General features: G+C 40.2%; 1 protein-coding gene across 1 annotated transcript in view; it reads left to right on the top strand.

Moving 5' to 3' along the window:
* Positions 1–568: 568 nt before the first annotated feature.
* LOC120928663 (cAMP-specific 3',5'-cyclic phosphodiesterase 4D-like) overlaps positions 569–21806 on the top strand; it is a 205055-nt gene continuing 183817 nt past the window's right edge. Inside the window, exon 1 of the mRNA XM_040339671.1 lies at positions 569–666. Within this exon, the coding sequence (XP_040195605.1) occupies positions 625–666 (42 nt within the window). The 5' untranslated portion in view covers positions 569–624. The remainder of the gene's footprint in view (positions 667–21806) is intronic.

Here is a 21806-nt window from a genome sequence, read left to right as displayed (position 1 = left end):
CGAGAAGAGAGAAAGAGAGAGATACATTGTTTAATTTGTATATATATATATATATATATATATATATATATATAGATATAGATATAAACAATGTATGAATTGTATGAAACAATAAAGTTCCTGCGTATGGTGTGAAATTATATATGACCATGGTTGCAACATTGCTCATTCAATCATGAAAGAGGCCAGCGAGAATTGTCAACACTTGTCAAAGGATCTAAAGCATGTTGCATCTCTGGAACTTAGGTATCTGCAGGCTATATGTGTATATGTGACAATGTGTTGCCACCACTCTTCAGCCTGTGATAGTGCCACATCAGGAGTTTGCGTGCACACCCGAAAAGACTCCATTGTGTCCAGAAAACTGGGGGTTCTGGTGGTTCGTGAGAAACACTCTAGAAGCCAGGGCAGTCTTTGATGGGACTGTCATGTTTCCTGTGTTATCTCTCGCTTTCAATAAAGCTTTTTAGAGATGACATCAAGCGACTGTTTAGAGTTTGTACACTATGTCGTTTTTTCTATTAGGTTGCAGTATTGTGCCTAACATTACTGTTTTATTTTTAGACATTTAGATGGCTGCTCAGTGAATTTCTACTTGAAGCACTTTTGTGAAACACAAGCAACATGAACATAAACAGCAATACGTTATATGCGAGAGGTAAAAGTGTAAGTAGAACATTCTTACTACTTTCCATCACACTTCTGTGGTTCAAGGCTGCTGTCCGTATTTTTCATGCTGTTTTTATCTCAGATGTTGGAATAATGTATACTAGGAACATGATGAATTGAGTGATGCTTTCATTACCTTGGTGGATAAAATTAGATGAATAGCTATGTGATATAACATAATGGTGCCTGACTGTTACTGAATGTTGTTATATTTTATAGATGTGGAGAAGTAAGTGGATTGTTAATTAACAGTACTGGTCTGGGAATACAAAGCTTTGACATTTAAAGATGGCACATGGCTTATCCTGGTGAAGCAATAAAATGTAGTTTTAATGTTGCAGAAATGAGTTACAAAAAATACCGTGGCTGTTCTGAACTTTGCTGTTCTGAACTTTGCTGTTCTATAAAACTTTGCTGCTTATATCAATCCACAAATGCTCTCAAACAGTGCAACCCTATTGCCAAGTGTCATTACTGCCAGAATGCCAATCCATGCATCAAGACTAATTCACGGAGGTCCGGTTGGTAACATTTTCTTTCTGCTGAGGTCCGAATCTCATTTTTCTTCTATGACTCAGGTTTTATAACAGAATATGTAAAAAGGAAATCAAGGATGCAAAAATTCAAAACGAACGACAGATTGCAAAACATAGTAGGACAAACCCCCAAAAAATTATTTAAATATATTATTAATAAAAAGGTCAGGTCTGAACATTTCCATTGCAATTTGACAAGTGAAAGTGCATGTACATTTGTCTGTGCCAACTGAGCAAAAAAATAGTTTTTGGCTATTTCCTGTGCTGGTTGAATGTCTTCAATTGATTTAAAGCACAAAGTACCGGTTTTGGCCACTTAGATGCCACCAAGTAAATACTGAGCCCCATCTAGTGGCCAAATGCTGTGTTTTAATTTTTTTTTCAATGGACTACATTCAACTAGCACATGAAATAGCCTAATAACATTGTTCTTTTGCCTCATTTGCACAGAATAAATATACATGCATTTTCTCTGGACAAATTGCTATGTATCTTTTAAAAATGTTTTTTCAAACAAACGTGACAACCTATAACATGGGCAGAAGTCTCTGAGTAATAGCAGCTACTTATTTTAAGAGGATTTATATCACTAAATAATAGGTAACTGTGGTAAGCACTGCTGGAAGTTTAAATGTTTTTTTCCCAAACCATGTCACAGTCCATTTTGCTGAAGAGCTTGGCCTGCATATAAATGTGTAGAGAAACATAAAACCACATGAATTAAAGAGGAGTTCACTAAGTACTGCCATTGCAAGTATTTACCACATACAGTTATCAGCATAATTTTTTTTTTTTTATATCCTTTAAAGTACATTTGCAGCTTGAATTACAAATAGTAAAATATGATGTTTTTTTTTCCTTTATACTGTACATCCTTGGCTCTGGCTCCTGTCCTGCTATGCTCAATATATTGCTGGAAGTTCACTTTACTGTGCAGACAAAGCCACAATCGATATCTTATCTGTTTAATTACCTTCATATGAAGATCCCAAACAGCTCAATGTGTTTATCAGCTTTCACTGTGAGACACAATACCCAATTTAGATAAGAATTCTCTTTTGTTTCCTTGTGATCTTTTAAATTAGACGTAATGTACCAAGTCCCAGGCACAGACTATAATATTACCAACATAGACACTTGGGACTTCCAATTGCTGTAAGACTGGCGTTTTTACATTTTTATTGCAGAAAGTATTACAGACTATTATTCAATTCATATGCTGATCAATATCTATAACGTGCCTCAACCACCTCAGGATTAATTAAGACAGCAGACTGTACCAGTACCCACTGAGCCACAAGATACAGCTGGGCTCAGAAGCAGCCGACCCCAAATGTTAGGGCCATTCCCATCTGATGCACTAAGTTGTCAGCTTTCCAGACAGCCCCAACTCAGACATGGCAAAATGCAATGGCCTGCAGTACCTTTTTTTTCAGCGCAATGTCACTCATGATATTTCAATAAAGCTCTGTGAAAAAAGTAAACAGTATAATGCCCCAGAATCAGACCATTGGCATGGTGTCCCCAGTGTACACTAGTGGCTGTGCATTCAGTGTGGCTCGCTAGTGTGGATGGGCTGAGATCTGATTATGCATGTGTTTAGCCACATCTGGCTATTTGACAACCATAGCATAATTTCAGGGGTTTATGAGTACTGGTGATCACATATCAGTATAGATGAAATAGTTATTAGTGATTGGGTGTTGCTTGCTCTCCAAACATAGACACATTTGCACAGATGGTCTTAAATGACTTAGTGTTGCTAAACCCACAATAGTAAAATCAGTCTGTATATGCAGTAAAGCATGCTTGTTATACTCACTGTGGAACCTAGGGTATTAATCCTCTGCATTGTGTTAAAAGGCTGTTTGATCCTGTTTTTTCTGATCCTCCCCTTCTTCCACTGTCCCCAAACCATCTCCTGATAGAAACAAGCCTTTGGAGTCACTCTGCACATGCTCAGTTTTGAGTGTATTGCTAGAGTTTTTTTTACTTGGGAGGGTGCATGTGATCGGCACAAGGCCAATCAACACTGTTCCGACAAAGGGTCAGGGGTCCTGCAGCCTCATAGGACAGCCAGAGTAGAATGAAATATTCTCCTACAAGCTTTAACCAGTGCACAAGACTGCTATATACTGCTGATGAGAAAAGGTATTTAGCAGTTTATATTTACTAAAATTATAATTTTCATGTCCTGTGTACTGTGGGAGACCAGATATAGTGAATGCAGGGCCTTGGGTCTAGTAACACTTGAAAGCAGAGCTCCAGACAAACATCTAAATACACAGACAGGTTTTACCTGGCAACATTTTGTATTTCTGTCCTTCCAGTTCTGAGATTTACACAGTTCTGCCATGCTGGTCTGGCAGGGGAGGAGATATTACTTTTCTCCGCTGCAAAAAAGGTATGCTGGGTATACACGTTACGTTTTTGTTTTGTTTTTTCAATCAGGGGGATGGAAAAAAATAACTAGGCTGTTTTCTCTAAGGGGCAAGTTTTTTCCCCAATGTGTTTAAAGACCTCATTTAGGGTATGAAGCTTTGTTTTGTTTTTTTCTTGTATTTTCGAACATGTTCAAAAAAATGATAATGGAAATGTAAAAACGGACAGATCCCCACATCAGTACAAGCTATCTGGATGCAGGGATCTCTCCAGCTGTTCTATTGTATTCTAACAGCGGGGTATTCTCCCCGTCAGAATACGCCGATCAGCGCTGCAGCTATTGGTTGCAAACGCTGGTTGAATGCCGGTTTTTCAGCAGAACTGTTTGACAGTTTAGAACCTGCCCCCCTCTCACCACCATTTTTATTATTCTGGCACACTCATACTGTAGATGTGGCGAAGGGCTCTGCCAATCCTTTAGGTCCTGATAGAACCCAAGGCACATGTGCATGGGAATTTCCAGGAACCCCATGTATGCGTAGATGTACTGCATCCCTTTGCTGGGATCCAAAGACCTGTAGCACATTTGTGTATGTACAGGATCTAAGTTAAATGTTTGTTAGTTTTAACCTAACTAGGAATAGAATCAATTTTTGGAAGTGCTATAATGTGCCGCAACATTCATTTTCAGGCAGCACCAGCTTACATAGACTGTATTGTTGTGAGCCGCAATGAGTCTGCAACTGGGTTGACAACTTAGAATTTTTTTTTTTTCATTTATGAACAGCTCACTCAGCTCTGATGTGTCTTTTACCATAATATTACTGGACTACCCATAATCATAGTACGATATTTCATTTTGTCGGTGACCCATTATAACGTAAAACTTCATTGTGACATTTAAGACATTCCCCATGGTTTGGGAAGCTACCATCACAGGTGTTTTCTATTGTTTATAATGTTTACATGCAATGTAAACATTGTGTAGCCCTCTTTTGGGGAGAATTGTGAGAAATGGCCCTCCCCAAACAGGACATTGAGCCAAACCTGTAGATAAACAAGAGAACAGAACCTTAGTGGAAGAGTGGGATTGATAATAAAGTTGGCAGTGCCTCCACCCCGGGACAGGGCTTCTGTGAACAGGGGGGATTCTCTTCCTGCAAAATTGATCAGTAATCAAATCAAAGTAATGGAAGCACTACTGCAAGCAGCATATAAAATGAAAGTGGTTGTTAATTTACTTTTACTACTTCATATACTCCTCTCTGGGTCCTAATGACAGGTGCTCATGTCTCTGTGTTTTATAAAAAAAATGCCTTCTTTAGCGTATTTCACAGCTTCTCCCATCGATCACATGACCGTCCAGCTCTCTCCTCTGCCCACCTAACAGATACAGCAGGCGGGGCCGAGATTCCGCCCACTGACATCAGTCGGGATGAGAGGAGAAAAGGGGAGAGAGAGCCGGCCGGTCACGTGATTGCCAGGAGGCGCTGTGAAATATGGTAAAGAAGGCATTTAAAAAAAAAAAACACAGAGACAGGAGCACCTTTCATTAGGACACAGAGGAATATATGAAACAATAAAAGTAATTTTAGCAGCAGGAGGGGAGGGGGTGGGCACTGACACAAGAGCAGGGAGGGAGAGAGGGAGGGGGGAGAGGACAGAGAAGGACAGAGCAGGGCTGTGTAAACTGACCATGGTGTCAGGGCTGATATACCGTGTTCAGTTTACAGAGGGGAGGGCAGAATCAGGCAGGATCAGCCAGGTTTTTTTAGGTGTTACAGGGGGACAAATTACACAGCACAAGCACTGTGCTGTATAACATGCTTTAAAGGAACAGGATCTTTTTTTTGTTGGGGGGGGGGGTTAACAAAGGCGTTAACCATATATAGATGCACATCAGAAAAATGATACAAGCATTGAAATATATGAAACGATTATTAACAGTACATATATCAATTGTACAAACAGTTGTTATCAGCAAAAGGTCTCGATAGGAGTCCTGGTGGAATTGTGCACATATACCCGGGTATACAGGGGCATAACTACAGGGGTCGCAGGGTTCATAATTACGAGCTGGCCCCATGCTCCTGGGGGCCCATGCGGCTACTCTGGACACCTGGCTTCTCAGCCTATCCCACCAACAGGCATTCAACAGCTCCAAGAGAAGGAAAATTAAGTGGATTGGTTCCTCTATATGTTGTCTCTGCCTCTTCTCCTATAAAGGTCCCGCTCCCCCTTGACCCTGTGTACTCTTCTGGCCCCACCCTCATCCGCCAGGGTCTACCATTGTTGCAAAGGTAGCACTTGCGATCAGCCCTGCAATTTAGCCACGGTGGGGGGCCCCAAGATGGCAGTAAGGAGGCCCTCTGCAAAACACGTGAAAGAGTCTAGCTGCGGAACCATAATAAAGGGCCCCATGACAGGAGTTAAGGGCCCTTGGATTAGCTGGAAGAACCCTGGGCCTGGAATGAAGGGCCCAGCCAGAGGTCAGGGTCTCTTGCACCAGACCCTAAAGGTTCTAGTTGTGCCTCCGCGGGTACATATAGTTATTTATAGATACCTACAGATGGATATTGCAGCAAAGTTCCATTGCGTGAGCCCCTGAGGATGATGCAGCATCTGTCTTTGTATCAGAGACCTAAAGACAAGGTTTGCAGTGGTGAGGAGACCCTTCAGCTATCACCCAACCAGCCTTAAACGTACTCCTAGATATCTGCTACTGTGCATGTGAGATGACAGTAGGACAGAGATACTCTGTTTATCACAGGGATTCACCAATACACTCTAGAAGCTATGGGAAGCTGCAGTTAAACTATTAGAGCATAGAAATACATGCATAATCATCTCTTTTGATCTGGTATTGGTAGTATGGACAGGACATGTGGCTCAGATCTTCTCTCTCTCCATGTCCTTCGTCTTTTTTCGATAGATCGATTTCTATTGAGTAAGAGTGGCCACACATGCATCAGAATTCGGTCATTCAATATTTATTAAAGTGGTTGTTAAGCCACGCAAACAACCTTGCAACAATCCACTCTGCTATGTTAAATAATGTCCCCAGTGCATTTTTTTATGTTTCTGTACCTGATTTCATAGCACTAATTAGCGCCCACATGTGCGGCCGCCTCTCTCCTTTCTTGAGCTGACAGCAATACGGGCGGGGCTGAGAAACCCCCACTGATGTCAGCCAGTATGAGCAGAGGAGAAGGTGAAAAAGGCAGCCGGTCATGTAAACACCAATCGGCGCAATCAAATCAGGCACATAGCGGCATTTAAAAAAATGCACTGGGAACATTATTTAACTTCGCAGAGGGGATTGTTGCAAGCTTGTTGTATTATGAGAGCAGCAGGAGGGGAAGATCATGGAGTATACAGAGCTGATAGGCAGGGAGGGGAGGGAGGAGAGCAGAGAGGAGAGGGGAGGGGAAAGAAGGGGGAGAGAATGACAGAGGAGAGCTGTGGATGACGTAGGCACATAAAGTGACCACAGTGTCAGGACTCAGCAGCCATGATAAACCGAGGGGGGAGAGGAGGGGGAGAGAAGGTCAAAGGAGAGCTGTGGATGACATAGGCATGTAAAGTGAACACAGTGTCAGGACTCAGAAGCCATGATAAACCATGGTCAGTTAATTGGGGGGAGGGCAAAACCAGGCAGGATCAGAAATATATTTCAGGTGATAGAAGGGGCCAAATTACACAGCACAAGCACTATGCTGTATAACATGCTTTAAAGTGGTTGTAAACCCTTTACAACCACTTTTACCTACAGGTAAACCTAGATTAAGGCTTACCTGTAGATGCTCGAAATATCTTCTAAACCTACACGGTTTAGGAGATATTTGCAAAAGAGACGGGCACCAATGTCTACGGCACATGCACACTAAAGAAACCTTTAGAAACGGCGATCGTGACGTTTCTAAAGGAGATTGTGCCGTGACTGGCGGCTCTGGCGCGCATGCGCGAGTGACGTCATCGTGGCCGCGGCCAATCACAGCGCCGGAGCCGCGATACCCAGAAAGAAAAGGCTGAAAGATGAACGCTTTGTGGGGGCGAGGAAATCGTGGACATTGCAGGCTTCGTTTTCAGGTAAGTGACACATAATGGGCTACTATGCGGTGCATAGTCGCCCATTATGCTTTACCTTTGCAGGGAAACAAAGAAGAAATAAAACCCATCAGGGTTTACTTCCTCTTTATGGGAACAGGATCCAATTTTTTTTTAGGGCTTTAAGGACTTCTGATGTGCCAAAAATCAGACATGTCACAACATTTTTGTCACAATTCACCAAAATGCACTATGGTGTGTTGACGCATACTGCAGCACATTGCAAAGGAGTGCTATTAAAAATGATTGGCACCGTAATGCCTGTAACTTGCATTGCCGTGAATTGTGGTAATGTCCACTGTTGCTGCAACAAATAGATTTAAATCAACTTATAATGCTGAGAAAAATTGCATGTTTGCTTTGCAGTAGTTTAGGAAAAATTAATAAATTGTGCCCTTTTCTGTTCCGCCAAATAATAATCAAGACTATCATTATTATTGTGGAATATTTTTTTCCCAAATTGAACTAACTGTCAGTATTTAGCTCCTTCCCGCCACGTAAATTTGTCTCACCTTCCAAATGTAATGGTTTTTACACTCACATTGATGAATAGAAGTGCAGCATGCTGTGAACCAATCTGTACCCCAGTTTGCTTCTGAATCTTGTCTCTCCATGGTGATAGGTTAGAAGTGGGAGGAGAAATTCCCTGTGGAAAGTGAGAAAGGTCATTTTTTCACGCAGGCCTGTCTTTCTTCCTAATTTAAGGCTTGTGCTGTAATACTGAAATTAGAGGGAGTTACAGCTATTTTCAGCAACTGTGAGAATTACCGGCCCATCAACGATTTCCAGCGTCACATGCAGAGATTATAGACTGACAGCTGTGTTCATTTTAAAGCTGATGATCATGTAAAAATGAATATCACACATGTAGCAGGAAGGTTGTTCGAAGAACTGGAAGAGATTTTATGCCTAGCAGTTGAATATGGATACGTTCCCATTATTTCCTCTAGGTAATCCTACAGTTTTATGCCTCGGTTTATCGGTACACCTGCTTTTGCTGACTTGTTTGCCGTAACGTTTTACTTTACAGTCAGAGTGTGCTGTTAGCTGGAGAATTAATGCAATGGAAAACCAGTTTACCCAACTGACACTCACAAAGGCTGGCAGGGACGTGAGCATTCACCCAGGAAAATTGCCTTTCCCATGCCAGTTTTTTTTTTTTTGATAGCTCTTTATTTCATTGTTTACTTCCAAAGGGAGAATTGCAGCTGAAGTAAATAACATGGGCTGTATGTAAAAATGGAATTCTGTTAATATATAGAGCACCTGTTCTCCAGTAATAAATGTAATGCTGTGAAGAAAATTAGAGAATGTATACCTTTCTTCTACTAAGGTTTTTTTTTTTCAATCTAAAATAAGGCCATAAATAAAGTGCGTACAGTATTTAACCTTAACAAAAAAATATATAAATTGAAAAGTAGGAAAAATAGTGGCACTGAATCTATATAAGATATGTGTACCAAATCCTTATGCAAATATAAATGTAAGTACGGTAAATACTAAACAATTATATCACCCAGTAAAAAGTAAAAACACAACTAATTTAAATAAGTAATTTAAATATAACAGTCCATAAAATAGTCCGGGGAAATATTTGAAGTGTAGTTTCTCCTCATTTCATCCACCACACCAAAGTGCCAGTGACTCCACTCCCCTCAGTAAACGCACTCACCAGATTCTTATGCCTAGCACTCTCGTGTTAAACGTTTATTGTGATTTTTATGAAAAATATGTAGAAGAATACGTATTGGCCTAAACTGAGGAAAAAAAATGTTCTTTTATATATTTTTGGGGGATATTTATTATAGCGAAAAGTAAAAAATATTCATTATAGCAAAAAGTAAAAAATATTCATTATAGCGCAAAAACGAAAAACCGCAGAGGTGATCAAATACCACCAAAAGAAAGCTCTATTTGTGGGAAAAAAAGGACGCCAATTTTGTTTGGGAGCCACCCTGCATGACCGCGCAATTGTCAGTTAAAGCAGCGCAGTGCCGAATCGCAAAAAGTGCTCTGGTCTTTGACCAGCAACATGGTCCGGGGGTTAAGTGGTTAAAACACATAGAAAAACTTCAACCTATACACTCACATTCCAAACTTCCAAACACTGATGTGTGACGCCTAACTAGGAAGTGGTGATTCGATATTCTGATCCGACACTGTGGAGAGGGTGAGAGTGAGTTACCGAGCGCATACTTCGGGTCTGCCGTGACCGCAGTGTATCACTGTGCCATTGTTCAAAGATTTGCTGTGATTTTCACATTTTGCTGGCTTTTGAAGTTTGGAATGTGAGTGTATAAGTTAAAGTTTTTCTATGTGTTTTAAATAAACTGGTTTTACGTTATCACACTATTGGAGCACCTTTATTATTTACATGTGGAGAGATCCCTTATATACACGGTTGGATCAAGGATAGTCGTTTCACCTTTTCAGTTTGGTGTACAAGCATTTCAGCCTAACACGAGAGTGCTAGGCATAAGAATCTGGTGAGTGCGTTTGCTGAGGGGAGTGGAGTCACTTGCACTTTGGTGTCGTGGATGAAATAAGAAGAGACTACACTTCAAATATTTCACCGGAATTTTTTATGGACTGTTATATTTAAATGACTTATTTAACTTGGTTGTGTTTTCACTTTTCACTGTGTGATATAATTGTTTAGTATTTACTTATCTTTGCATAAGGATTTGGTACACATATCTTATATAGATTCGGGCCCACTATTTTTCCTACTTTTCAATTTATATATATATATTTTTGTTAAGGGTTAAATACTGTACACAGCAGCTTAGTGTTATGTCAGGACCCTGGGCGCAGTGGTGGTAATTCTAGTGTGGGCGGTTTTTATTAGCAACAGTTTTGCATATATAAAGTGCAACAAAAATGGCAACCAACTAATTTATATCTAGCTTTTAGAGTAAAGTGCACATGGAAGGTTTTTTTTCAGTCTTTCACCTCACATGGGACAACTCATTCTGTTGCTGCAAGCCATTGATCCTACACAGGGATTGCCTTTTAATTATCACATATTTGCAGTATGGCACACATTTTTCCTTGGGCTTATCCATCTTACCATCGCAACAACTGACACCTGAATGGATTATTTAGGATCTCCAAGGTCACTCATTTCTACCCATGCCATGTCCGCCTTCCCATTATTCCCTGGTTGTTTTTTTTTTGTTGGCACTGCTTCCTCAGCTCCCTTCCCAAGCATATATTGCTGCCATCTTCGGTAACATAGCCACAGGCACCTAGGCTTGGCCGATTGATATACCCCACATGCATCCACTGCTGAAGAGCGAGCCACATCTCGTGAAATGCGTCGGGTGTTATAGATGTCATGTATACTCATGTACTTTAAAGGCAATACAATCTTTTAACTATGTGCAATATTGTATCGGCTTTGCCTTTGTATGTTACTTTTTTATGTGTGACTATTTCTGTAATAAATACTTTACTGTATTTACAGTAGTCAATTTCATCGGCCAATTGTGCACACCAAATTCAAAGTCCCAAGGGCGACATCCATGTTTCTATTGTATTATTAAGGATGGAGATGTGTTACTGGTGACACCAGACCTTTTCTTTTCTTTTATTTTATTTTCTTTTATTTATTTTATTTATATGGAAGGGCTTTGCACCATACAAACAAAACAACATTTTGGCCAGTACACTTACCAAAAATTACACTGTCTAACAATTTACATTAAAAAGAGATGTTTTAGTTGCACAGCATTTGCAAATATTTATGGAAACCGCGCTGCCTCATTAAGGCCCCTGTGTACACTGCAGTCCTAACTCTAATCATTGAGAGTCTATATATTAGAGTGTATTGTATATATCAATGGATACATTAACCACTTCAGCCCCGGAAGGTTTTACCCCCTTAATAACAAGGCCATTTTTTTGCGATACGGTACTGTGTTGCTTTAACTGACAATTGCGTGGTCATGCAACGCTGTACCCAAATCAAATATTTTTTACTTTCTGCTATAAAAACACCCCCCCCCCCCAAAAAAAATGTAAAAAATCTTAACACAAGGGGCGATCAAGGGGTTAAGTGTGCGCCTGGGAGGTGCTTTCTAACTGTGTGGGGTACCAATACACTGGTGGAAAATAGATAATTTTTCAGTTTAACTGAAACACAAGATCTCTATTTTTCTCCCTGGCAGATCAGCCGTTTGCCTTGTATACATAGACACACCACTGCTCCATCTCTCCAAAGAACGATCTGCAGGTCACGGCGGCCATCACGGCCACCAGACCCACTGATTGGCTCCCGCTGTGTCCAATCATAACGGGAGCGGCGCTCTACACTGCATACATGAAATCACATACAGGTACCTGATGTTACGCAGCTGGGCCGCCCTCCTGCAGTTTATATGCGTTGAGCTGTCCAGAAGCGGTTAATGCAGGGAAAGCATTAAAACATTTCTTGGCCTTAGTACCACTTTAAAGCCCAACCAGAACTTAGTGAATTAGGTAAAACTCTGTTTCATCCAATCATGTGCAAGCAAAACTGCTGTTTTTTTATTCCTTGCACATGATTGGGTATTTTTTTGCTTATATATTTATTTAAGTTTAGCAAAGAGAATACATAAGCATTCAATATAAAGTATAAGTACATTGCCATTTAACATGCTATAAGTAGACACATGCAGAATGACAAAAAAAAAACAATTGTTTTGTTTTAATTTGTTAATTACATAAATTCATTTAGTTAAATTAGTTTAATCCATTTATTTCATTTTCGGAATTCGTTTGGTTTATTTGTATTCAAATCTATTAAAATTTTGCAAATACTTATAGTCGGGATCCACCCAGATGCCTGGATCAGCAGCTAGCTCAACCTCTGAGATGGGAGACTGAGCCAGCTGCTCCCTCTCCTCCCCAGCCTGGCACTCTAGTGACAGTCACCACTCTCTACTCAGAGGAGGGGAGGACTGAGCGATTAGCAGTGTTTGATTGCTCAGTTCTCAGTGCATAGGCGGTGGGGGACAGATGCAGCATGGAATCAATGCTGCATCCACCTAGGTGAGTAGAAAGGTTTATTTTATTATTTTTTTATGATCCTATCAATGCTTTTTTATGATCCTTTTAATATTACTGTAGTGTGACCAATTATCCAATATGATATCAAAAAGAGCTTATTGTAACATGTGATAAACGGAAATCTAAAGTGTTGCATATTTCAAAAGAGGTAAGGTTAAGTCTTCGAATGGGGACATCTGTTCCAACAATTGTCTCCTCCTTTTTGGGGAGATTTTCTATCACTTCCTGTTCTGGAGATGCAATTCAAAAGAAATCCACTGATGAGGTCCAGAGACAAAACAGCAATTTTATCAATTATATGAAACATTCTTGGTTTACTTTTAGAAAATACCACTTATCTCTGGCACATACTATTAGAAAAAAAATGTATATTGGGTCTGCATTCATTCCTTTAAAATGTCATCTTATTTGAGTTGTCATATAAACAAATCAATATAATCAGAAAGTGGTAAAGTCATAAAACAAAACAAAAAAGAGCCAACAAAAGGCAATCCTTTATCTACAGCCAGAGACATTATGACCCAAATCTTAGTTTTTGGCCCCAGAATTGAACAATATGGCTCTGTTCACACTTTTTTTGGAGCCATTAAATGCATATAAACGATAAAAGTAACTAAACTATAAAAATATATAATGTACTATTATAATAACTAGCACTTTTCTCATTGTTGCATGTTCTTGTTTTAGCTACAATACAAACTTTTGGGTATATTGAACATAATTAACAAAATATGTAAAAAAAAATAGGAATTGTCATCTTAAGAGCCGGTTCACACAGGGGCGACCGGGGATCCGACTTGAAGTTGCCCCAAGTCGTCCCAAGTCGTGTGGTTCAGAAAATCAATGGAAGTGAATGGAGCCGTCTTAATACACACTACTGAAGTCGCTCTGACTTCAGAAAAGGTTCCTGTACTACTTCAATCCGACTTGTAGGCAACTTGTACCCATTGATTTCAATGGAAGTTGCCAAGTCTGATCACTGTCTTAACTGAAGCAACAATACAGGAAGATAACATACATTTCTCAGGCAAACCCCTCCCTCCCCTCCCTCCCAGAGAGCTGATTGTTCTTTGATTGGCCACTGGAAAGCCTCCTTGTCATGGTCTTACCTCTCTGCAGGCTTCTTTCATCTGACATGTGCTGGCGGCCATATTGGTTCCTGGGCTTCTTATAACTTACCACACCCTGCAGCTCCTCCTTCCCACTGGGAGGAGCTGGATGCCTTGCATTATATATAGGAGGTCTGTTGCTTCATTTCCCTGCTTGGTCCTCTTGTATACACATGCTCCTGAGATTGTGCTGCTGCTTTTGGTTACCGACCCGGCTTCCATGGACTATCCTTCTGGCTCCCGATCCCTGGCTTCGTTCGGACTACCCTTCTGGCTCCTGATCCCTGGCTTTGTTCGGACTATCCTTCTGGCTCCTGATCCCTGGCTCCGGTGGAAGACTCTGCTTACCGTTTGATCATCCGTTTGGACTTTAACCTTGCTGTTTGGTTTTTAATAAAGCCTTCCTATTTCATTTATCTGTTGTTGTACGTCTGATTCATGCTTCCGTGACACTCCTGTCCTGGAGGCGACTTGAAGTTGCCTTGTACTGTCCTGGAGGCAACTTGAAGTTGCCTTGTAAGTTGCCTGATGCTTCATACTCAAGTCGTGTCCAAGTTGCCTCCCAAAGTCGTGCTGGAAGTCGTGTTGCCCCTGTGTGAACCGACTCTTTTAGTAGTTTTAGTGAGATATAATTGTATGTATTTTTATATTTTAAATAAACTATATTGGTCATTAAATCATAATTACAAATATTTAGTATTCTTTTTTTTTTTTATATATTTACATTTGTTAGTATCAAAATATCTATCCTTCTAAGAGATAAATAGGGTTCTGTATTGTAGATATATAAAGTATCATGTTGCATTCAGAATATGTAGCTTTCAGTGGGTGCACTCAATAGGACATATAGCTGGAGAAATTTTCCAACCTAGTTTAATCAATGCCAAAATTCTTCATCCTGAACGTTGACATTAGTTAAACAACGTTGGAAAATTCCTCTACTTGTAATTCCCATTGAGTGCATCTACTGCCTGCTGTGTATTCAACCTACTTTTTTCATGGATTGCACCCAGGCCAATACCCCTACAAGTGTGTGCAGTGGCCCATCTCTACACTATTATGCTGTGTTCAGTATTTTACATGCTAAATATTTGTGTCAGTATGTTGTTCTTTCTGTATGTTCATATGCCCAGAAAACCTACATAAAGAATTAACAGAAATGTGTGTGTGTGTATGTATGTATGTGTATATATATATATATATAAATGCTGTCAGTTTTAGGGGGCAAAATAAAAAAGTTTAATGCTTCTCTATTATTTTATAACCATCTAGGGGGGTGTGCGGTGGGAGGCGTAATTCACTAAGTGCAATAAAACACATGGGGCTCAATTCACAAAAACGAAATTACTTCTGTAAAATTAGTGTTAAAATAACGGATAATGTTTTATTTGCTAATTTCAGCAATTTATTAAAAAAAATCTGTTCTAAAATAATGCATGCAATAAATGTATTTATTTTGTGATATTTAGCACATTTATTCCCCCTTATTTTACCGCAGGCTGCAGCAAAACATTTATTCCTTCTGCTGCTAAATCAGCTCAGAGTAAATGTTTTGGTAGATATTCCCGCGCTACTAGGAGATTCAGTGAGAGATTATGGTGCTGCAGACACCGTATGGGTCAAACACCCAAGAGTATAACATTTTAAGGTGGTATTGCGCTCCACAAAAATTAAGGTGCTAATATATAACATGAATAAAATAAAATTGCATATAGTAAAAGTTGATAGTATTTATATGTTCAAATTCCTTAAAATAACATATATCAAACATCTGCTTAAAATCCAATAATAACCAAAGTAAAGTGCAAATAGATAAGGTGCTGGATGGCAATCTGTAAAATATATATATATATATATATATATATATATATATATATATATATATATATATATATATATATATATATATATATATATATATATAATATACTGTATATTTGTGCAATTCACTTTGATGAAGCATGGCCCTCTAGTGTGACAGATAAGAGAAGGGCAGCAGGAAATACCACACAGACCCTGGATAGACCAGTACCACCAGGAAGGAATGGAGAACAGAGGTGTATTTAGGTTTTGTGCTGCCCTAGGCCTGACTAAACTCATGCACCCCCTAATTTAAATACGACCCACCCTTCTTGTCAAGGACACACCCCTTTTCTCGGCAGGTCAGATCTCCTGCCAGTCACTCAGCCGCTCTGCACACCCTGCCACATGCTCCTTGCCAGCAACAAATCAGCAACCTTTCAATCTCTGATGTAAAAACAGAGAATGGGCTCTACAGGGGTGAGGGGTGAGTGTGAACTGACTGCTGAAAGAAAGGAGCAGGGTCACCTGAATTGCTAAGTTAAGGACCTAAAGTTTCTCTGCTGTAAACTTTATGGATTGAAATTACATTGCTCCACAGTGCCTGCAGCTACAGAGGTCAGAAGAGATTGTTTTAAAGACACAAAACAACAGTTTATTTTGAAAATGCGAGAGGGAGGGGGGTACCAATAGAACCCAGGGACTATTAATTGGTGTAAATAAAGATTGAAGAATCAAAGAATATATAAAAAATAGAAAAACATTTTATTTCGACAATTAAATAACATCAATTATGATAGATAGGTGAGATCTCCATCGGATGATATATAGAAGATCAAAATGAAGCATTGACTTGTGGGTTTGCTCTACATGTTTCGCTCAATAAGAGCTTCGTCAGGAGCGTTTATAAGCAATGCTAGGTATCAAAAAGAAATACACATAATTAATTCACTGTAAAGATTACATAACAAAGAATAAATACAAAAATTAGATGCATAAATGTATCCAAAAAAATATATATACAGGGAAATTTATTACATAGGTTATAGCAGAAGGTGTATGTTCAACAATTTATGCTAAAAACATAAGCGCAAAGTAAAACTTACCAAAAGTAAAAGGTTGACGGTAAAAAAATGTATGTAAATACCAGCAAATTCGGACAGCCACCACACAAGTGGAAACCACAGCCTCAAAAGGCACCATATGAACGGAGCAGGGCCATAGCCATTAGAAAGCAACCTAATAGAGATATATAAAGGAAAATATGTATATAGCGCACATAAGCATGAATGAATTTGAATTTAAAAAAACCACTATGTGGGTAAGAATGAACAATTACATAAATACCTGACTGTTCAAAAAAACTTTTAGTAGAACCAATCAATGTTGACCTAAAGATTAAATCAATGAGCAAGGATGATTGAAGCAAAACATGCCTGCAGTTAATATTGGCATATAAAGAAGCCAATGAGACTGAAATCTATATAAAAAAAAAAAAAAATGGGTAGGTATCTTCCAAGCGAAGAATTGAGGTGCATAGAAATATGTCAATTCAGCCATAGGGTAAATAGGGCTAAATGTAAAGATTACCTAAACGAATGTGCACAGGGCACAGTAAATGGCCGGGGTGGATGGAGAGAGCTGTCCGTGTAGGTAGTTTGTCCGTTATGACAAGTATGCGACTGGATGCAGCCGTGCTTTATAGCAGCCATCGCGGCGGCGTCTGACAATCCGTCCCCGCGATGCGGACATCTGACCGTGACATCAGCACGTACGCCCACATGGTGCATCAGCTGACAAGATGTGGCGAATGGACAGCGCTCGCCGAACGGCCAATGGACAAAGCCTACAACGGCGGCGCTGAGTGATCAGCCACCATCTTAGATGCTGGAAAGACACCAGCACTATTAGCAAAAAAACAAAACAAAAAAGGGCATGTAGAGCCAGAACATGACGCGCAAAAGAGGGATGTAAAAGTGCTTAATAGTGAGAGGGGAGTGCAGACATATGGGGTCGAAAATAAGGACCAAATAGAGCAAAATGCAAAAGGCATTGGTTATACCAATTAACCCTATAGGTCCCTACATGTCCATACGGTCCTGCTGAGTTTGACAGGGTCCAAGAGAGGGGCATTATGCCACCTGGGGCAGGTGCCATCCGGGCAAAAAAAGTACATGCACGCTGGTAAAAAATACAAAAGAAAAAATATATTAAATATATATAAAGTTAATCAGTTTACACAGAATATATGAGTAAATTAATTTAGACATAATCAAATAATGCGCCTGTTTAGTAGCAATTCCTGAACAACAGATTCCGTTACATAGATTCAATATAAGAACATCCACATATGTTGCACATGATAATAACACATAGTTAAATATAAAACAAACAACAGCAGTAAATCAAAAGAAATAAAGTTCCAATAGAGATAAGTAGAGATGGAATGAAAAAGTGATGATGAAAAACAATATGACACCTGGACACAAATTATAAAAAAGGTTTAAAGCTAAGTGCTTCATTTAAACCAGGGGGGATCAAAGCAGATAACGAGTGTATCCATTTAGCCTCTTTTTGAAGCAACATGTTGTCATAATCACCCCCTCTTTCATGGCTCTTGAATACATCCCCCCCCCCTGGTGAAAGAGCAGGTGCATGTACTTTTTTTGCCCAGATGGCACCTGCCCCAGGTGGCGTAATGTCCCTCTCTTGGACCCTGTCAAACTCAGCAGGACCGTATGGACATGTAGGGACCTATAGGGTTAATTGGTATAACCAATCCCTTTTGCATTTTGCTCTATTTGGTCCTTATTTTCGACCCCATATGTCTGTACTCCCCTCTCGCTATTAAGCACTTTTACATCCCTCTTTTGCGCGTCATGTTCTTCCTCTACGTGCCCTTTTTTGTTTTGTTTTTTTGCTAATAGTGCTGGTGTCTTTCCAGCATCTAAGATGGTGGCTGATCACTCAGCGCCGCCGTTGTAGGCCTTGTCCATTGGCCGTTCGGCGAGCGCTGTCCATTCGCCACATCTTGTCAGCTGATGCACCATGTGGGCGTACGAGCTGACGTCACGGTCACATGTCCGCATCGCGGGGACGGATTGTCAGCCGCCGCGATGGCTGCTATAAAGCACGGCTGCATCCAGCCGCATACTTGTCATACCGGACACACTACCTATACGGACAGCTCCCTCCATCCACCCCGGCAATCACTGTGCCCTGTGCACATTTGTTTAGGTAATCTTTACATTTAGCCCTATTTACCCTATGGCTGAATTGACATATTTCTATGCACCTCAATTCTTCGCTTGAAAGATACCTACCCATTTATTTTCTTTTTTTCTTTTTTCTTTTTTATATAGATCTCAGTCTCATTGGCTTCTTTATATGCCAATATTAACTGCAGGCATGTTTTGCTTGAATCATCCTCGCTCATTGATTTAATCTTTGGGTCAACATTGATTGGTTCTACTAAAAGTTTTTTTGAACAGTCAGGTATTTATGTAATTGTTCATTCTTACCCACATAGTGTTTTTTTAAAATTCTAATTCATTCATGCTTATGATATATGCCTATATGCGCTCTATACATATTCTCCTTTATATATCTCTATTAGGTTGCTTTCTAATGGCTATGGCCCTGCTCTGTTCATATGGTGCCTTTTGAGGCTGTGGTTTCCACGTGTGTGGTGGCTGTCCGAATTTGCTGGTATTTACATAAATTTTTTACTGTCAACCTTTTACTTTTGGTAAGTTTTACTTTGCGCTTATGTTTTTAGCATAAATTGTTGAACATACACCTTCTGCTATAACCTATGTAATAAATTTCCCTGTATATATATATTTTTTGATAAATGTATGCATCTAATTTTTGCATTTATTCGTTCTTATGTAATCTTTACAGTCAATTAATTATGTGTATTTCTTTTTGATACCTAGCATTGCTTATAAACGCTCCTGACGAAGCTCTTATTGAGCAAAACATGTAGAGCGAACCCACAAATCAATGCTTTATTTTGATCTTCTATATATCATCCGATGGAGATCTCACCTATCTATCGTAATTGATGTTATTTAATTGTCGAAATAAAATGTTTTTCTATTTTTTATATATTCTTTGATTTTTCAATCTTTATTTACACCAATTAATAGTCCCTGGGTTCTATTGGTACCCCCTCCCTCTCGCATTTTCTATTAATCAATGGGACGAGGTGTTTAGACAACTGACATTTATCCACTAACTATATAGTTTATTTTGAAAGTTCCCTCCCTCCCCACCTATTACTTAGTGGTCCTGCAGCCAGCACTGGAATTCAATGTGTTGGCTGTGTTGGAAAAAAGGCAATGTGTGGTGGTGTCACGTCCTCTCATGTGACGATTAGCTGCTAGACCCCTGCACTGCTAATGGGAAGATGTCACGTATTCTCCTATACCAAGAACCACCACGTTTTCTATCTGGCAGCAGCAGAGGCAAGAGCAAAGCAGGGTCACTAGTAATGTAAAAATAACTGGGGGGGGGGGGGTGCATGTCTTTAGAGACAAACTGTGCCCTTTAAAAATCCAATCGGTGCAAACTGACAGTCTTAGCTCATTTACTGTTGTCTAGGAATGTCTGTATTGAATGTTGTCCAGTGAATGCGCACAGCCTAGGCAGGCACCTTAATCCCTTATTAGACATCCCTCGCTGAGGCTCGCTCAGCCTCTTGTCTCATCAGTATGATCAGTTTGTACCTACCTGCTAAGATCTGAGTGCTGCGGCTCCCAGAAGTTTGTTTCCACAGTCCATCCACTGTCCACCATCGTTCTCTCTCTTGCTCCTCCTCCTCTCCTCCCGTCCAGAGCACATGCTACCTACGATGCCGCACAGAGGCTGGTAGGTGGAGCATTAGGCTCCATTAGGTTCCCGCCTCCACAACGTGCACGCCGTGCACCAGTCAGATCAGATGTATCATGCCCAGGGCCATTGATGGGGGCGGCACTGGCAGTCGCTCGCTCCCCACAGTATGCAGTGTTGTGGCCCGTGTGACACACAGAAAAGCAGACAGCCACCGCCGCGGGTGGCAGCACTCGCGGCAGCAGCTCAGCGGGTGGCCTCTTGAGTTGGGAAGACGTTGGGGGGGGGTTTTCGTGCGGGGGGGGCCGCCCCCGCAAAGTGCCGCCCTAGGCCTAGGCCTTGTCAGCCTAGGCCAAGATACATCTCTGATGGAGAAGTGACCCCCCTCTTTGTCCATGATCATCTATCCTCATTCTAATTACTCTGATTACCTTACAGCAGTAAGGTAAGAAGGTAGTACACCCACGGGTGTGAAATACACTAAAGAGCTCAACCACTGCAATCACAGTGTCACCTATTATCAATATTAAGCACCTTTATACGCTCCAGCTCAGAGTAGCTGTTGTTAAGGGATTTCCAGCTGACAGGTGAATGCAAACAAAGGAGCAGGAATGTGGGGGGGAAAAATTGTGTGGGGGAATCTCCCACTGTCCATAGTCCCAGACCTGGTATGAATTATAAGGGTTACCCGATAGCAAAAAATCTGTGGTTGTTGGGGTCTGAGGGAAGGGGGCTTATCGGATCCTGGAAGCCCCCTTTAACAACAAGGGGGTCCCCAGATATTACCTTCCCCCATGTGAATGTGCAAGAGAGTAATAAAAACACCCAATCATTTAAAAAATAAAATAAAATAAAGTCCCACATTGTACATCCATCATCAATTACATTATCCAGCAATGCAGGTCCACAAGAATCACTATGAACGATGACTGCCGACTTGTCCAATAGAAAAAAACCTGATGCCCCCCGAGACACAACAGATCTCATTGCTTCCCTTGCGCTGAATGCCTTAAATGGCGTTACCGTGTTTTTGTAGTTTATTCATCAGTAAAAACGATGCTGCCTTTTTATAATAATATTTGATGAGCAGGCATTCAATGTGTATATGTTAATAATGAATTTACCATTTAGAGTGTGTTTTTTGTTAAAAAAAATCATTCTGATTGTACACAAAGGTCAAAACAAATTACATATTCAATTCCAAGATGACAGTATTTTACAGTCCTAAATCAAAAGTGACATTATGTATGATACCTTGAAATTCTGTAGAACTTCTCTTCTCTAACTCATTAATAAAGAAATATTCAAGGACACTCTGAAA

The sequence above is a fragment of the Rana temporaria genome, chromosome 1 (assembly GCF_905171775.1).
Source record: "Rana temporaria chromosome 1, aRanTem1.1, whole genome shotgun sequence".
NCBI lineage: Eukaryota > Metazoa > Chordata > Amphibia > Anura > Ranidae > Rana > Rana temporaria.
This window is presented reverse-complemented; position numbering and strand designations above follow the sequence as displayed.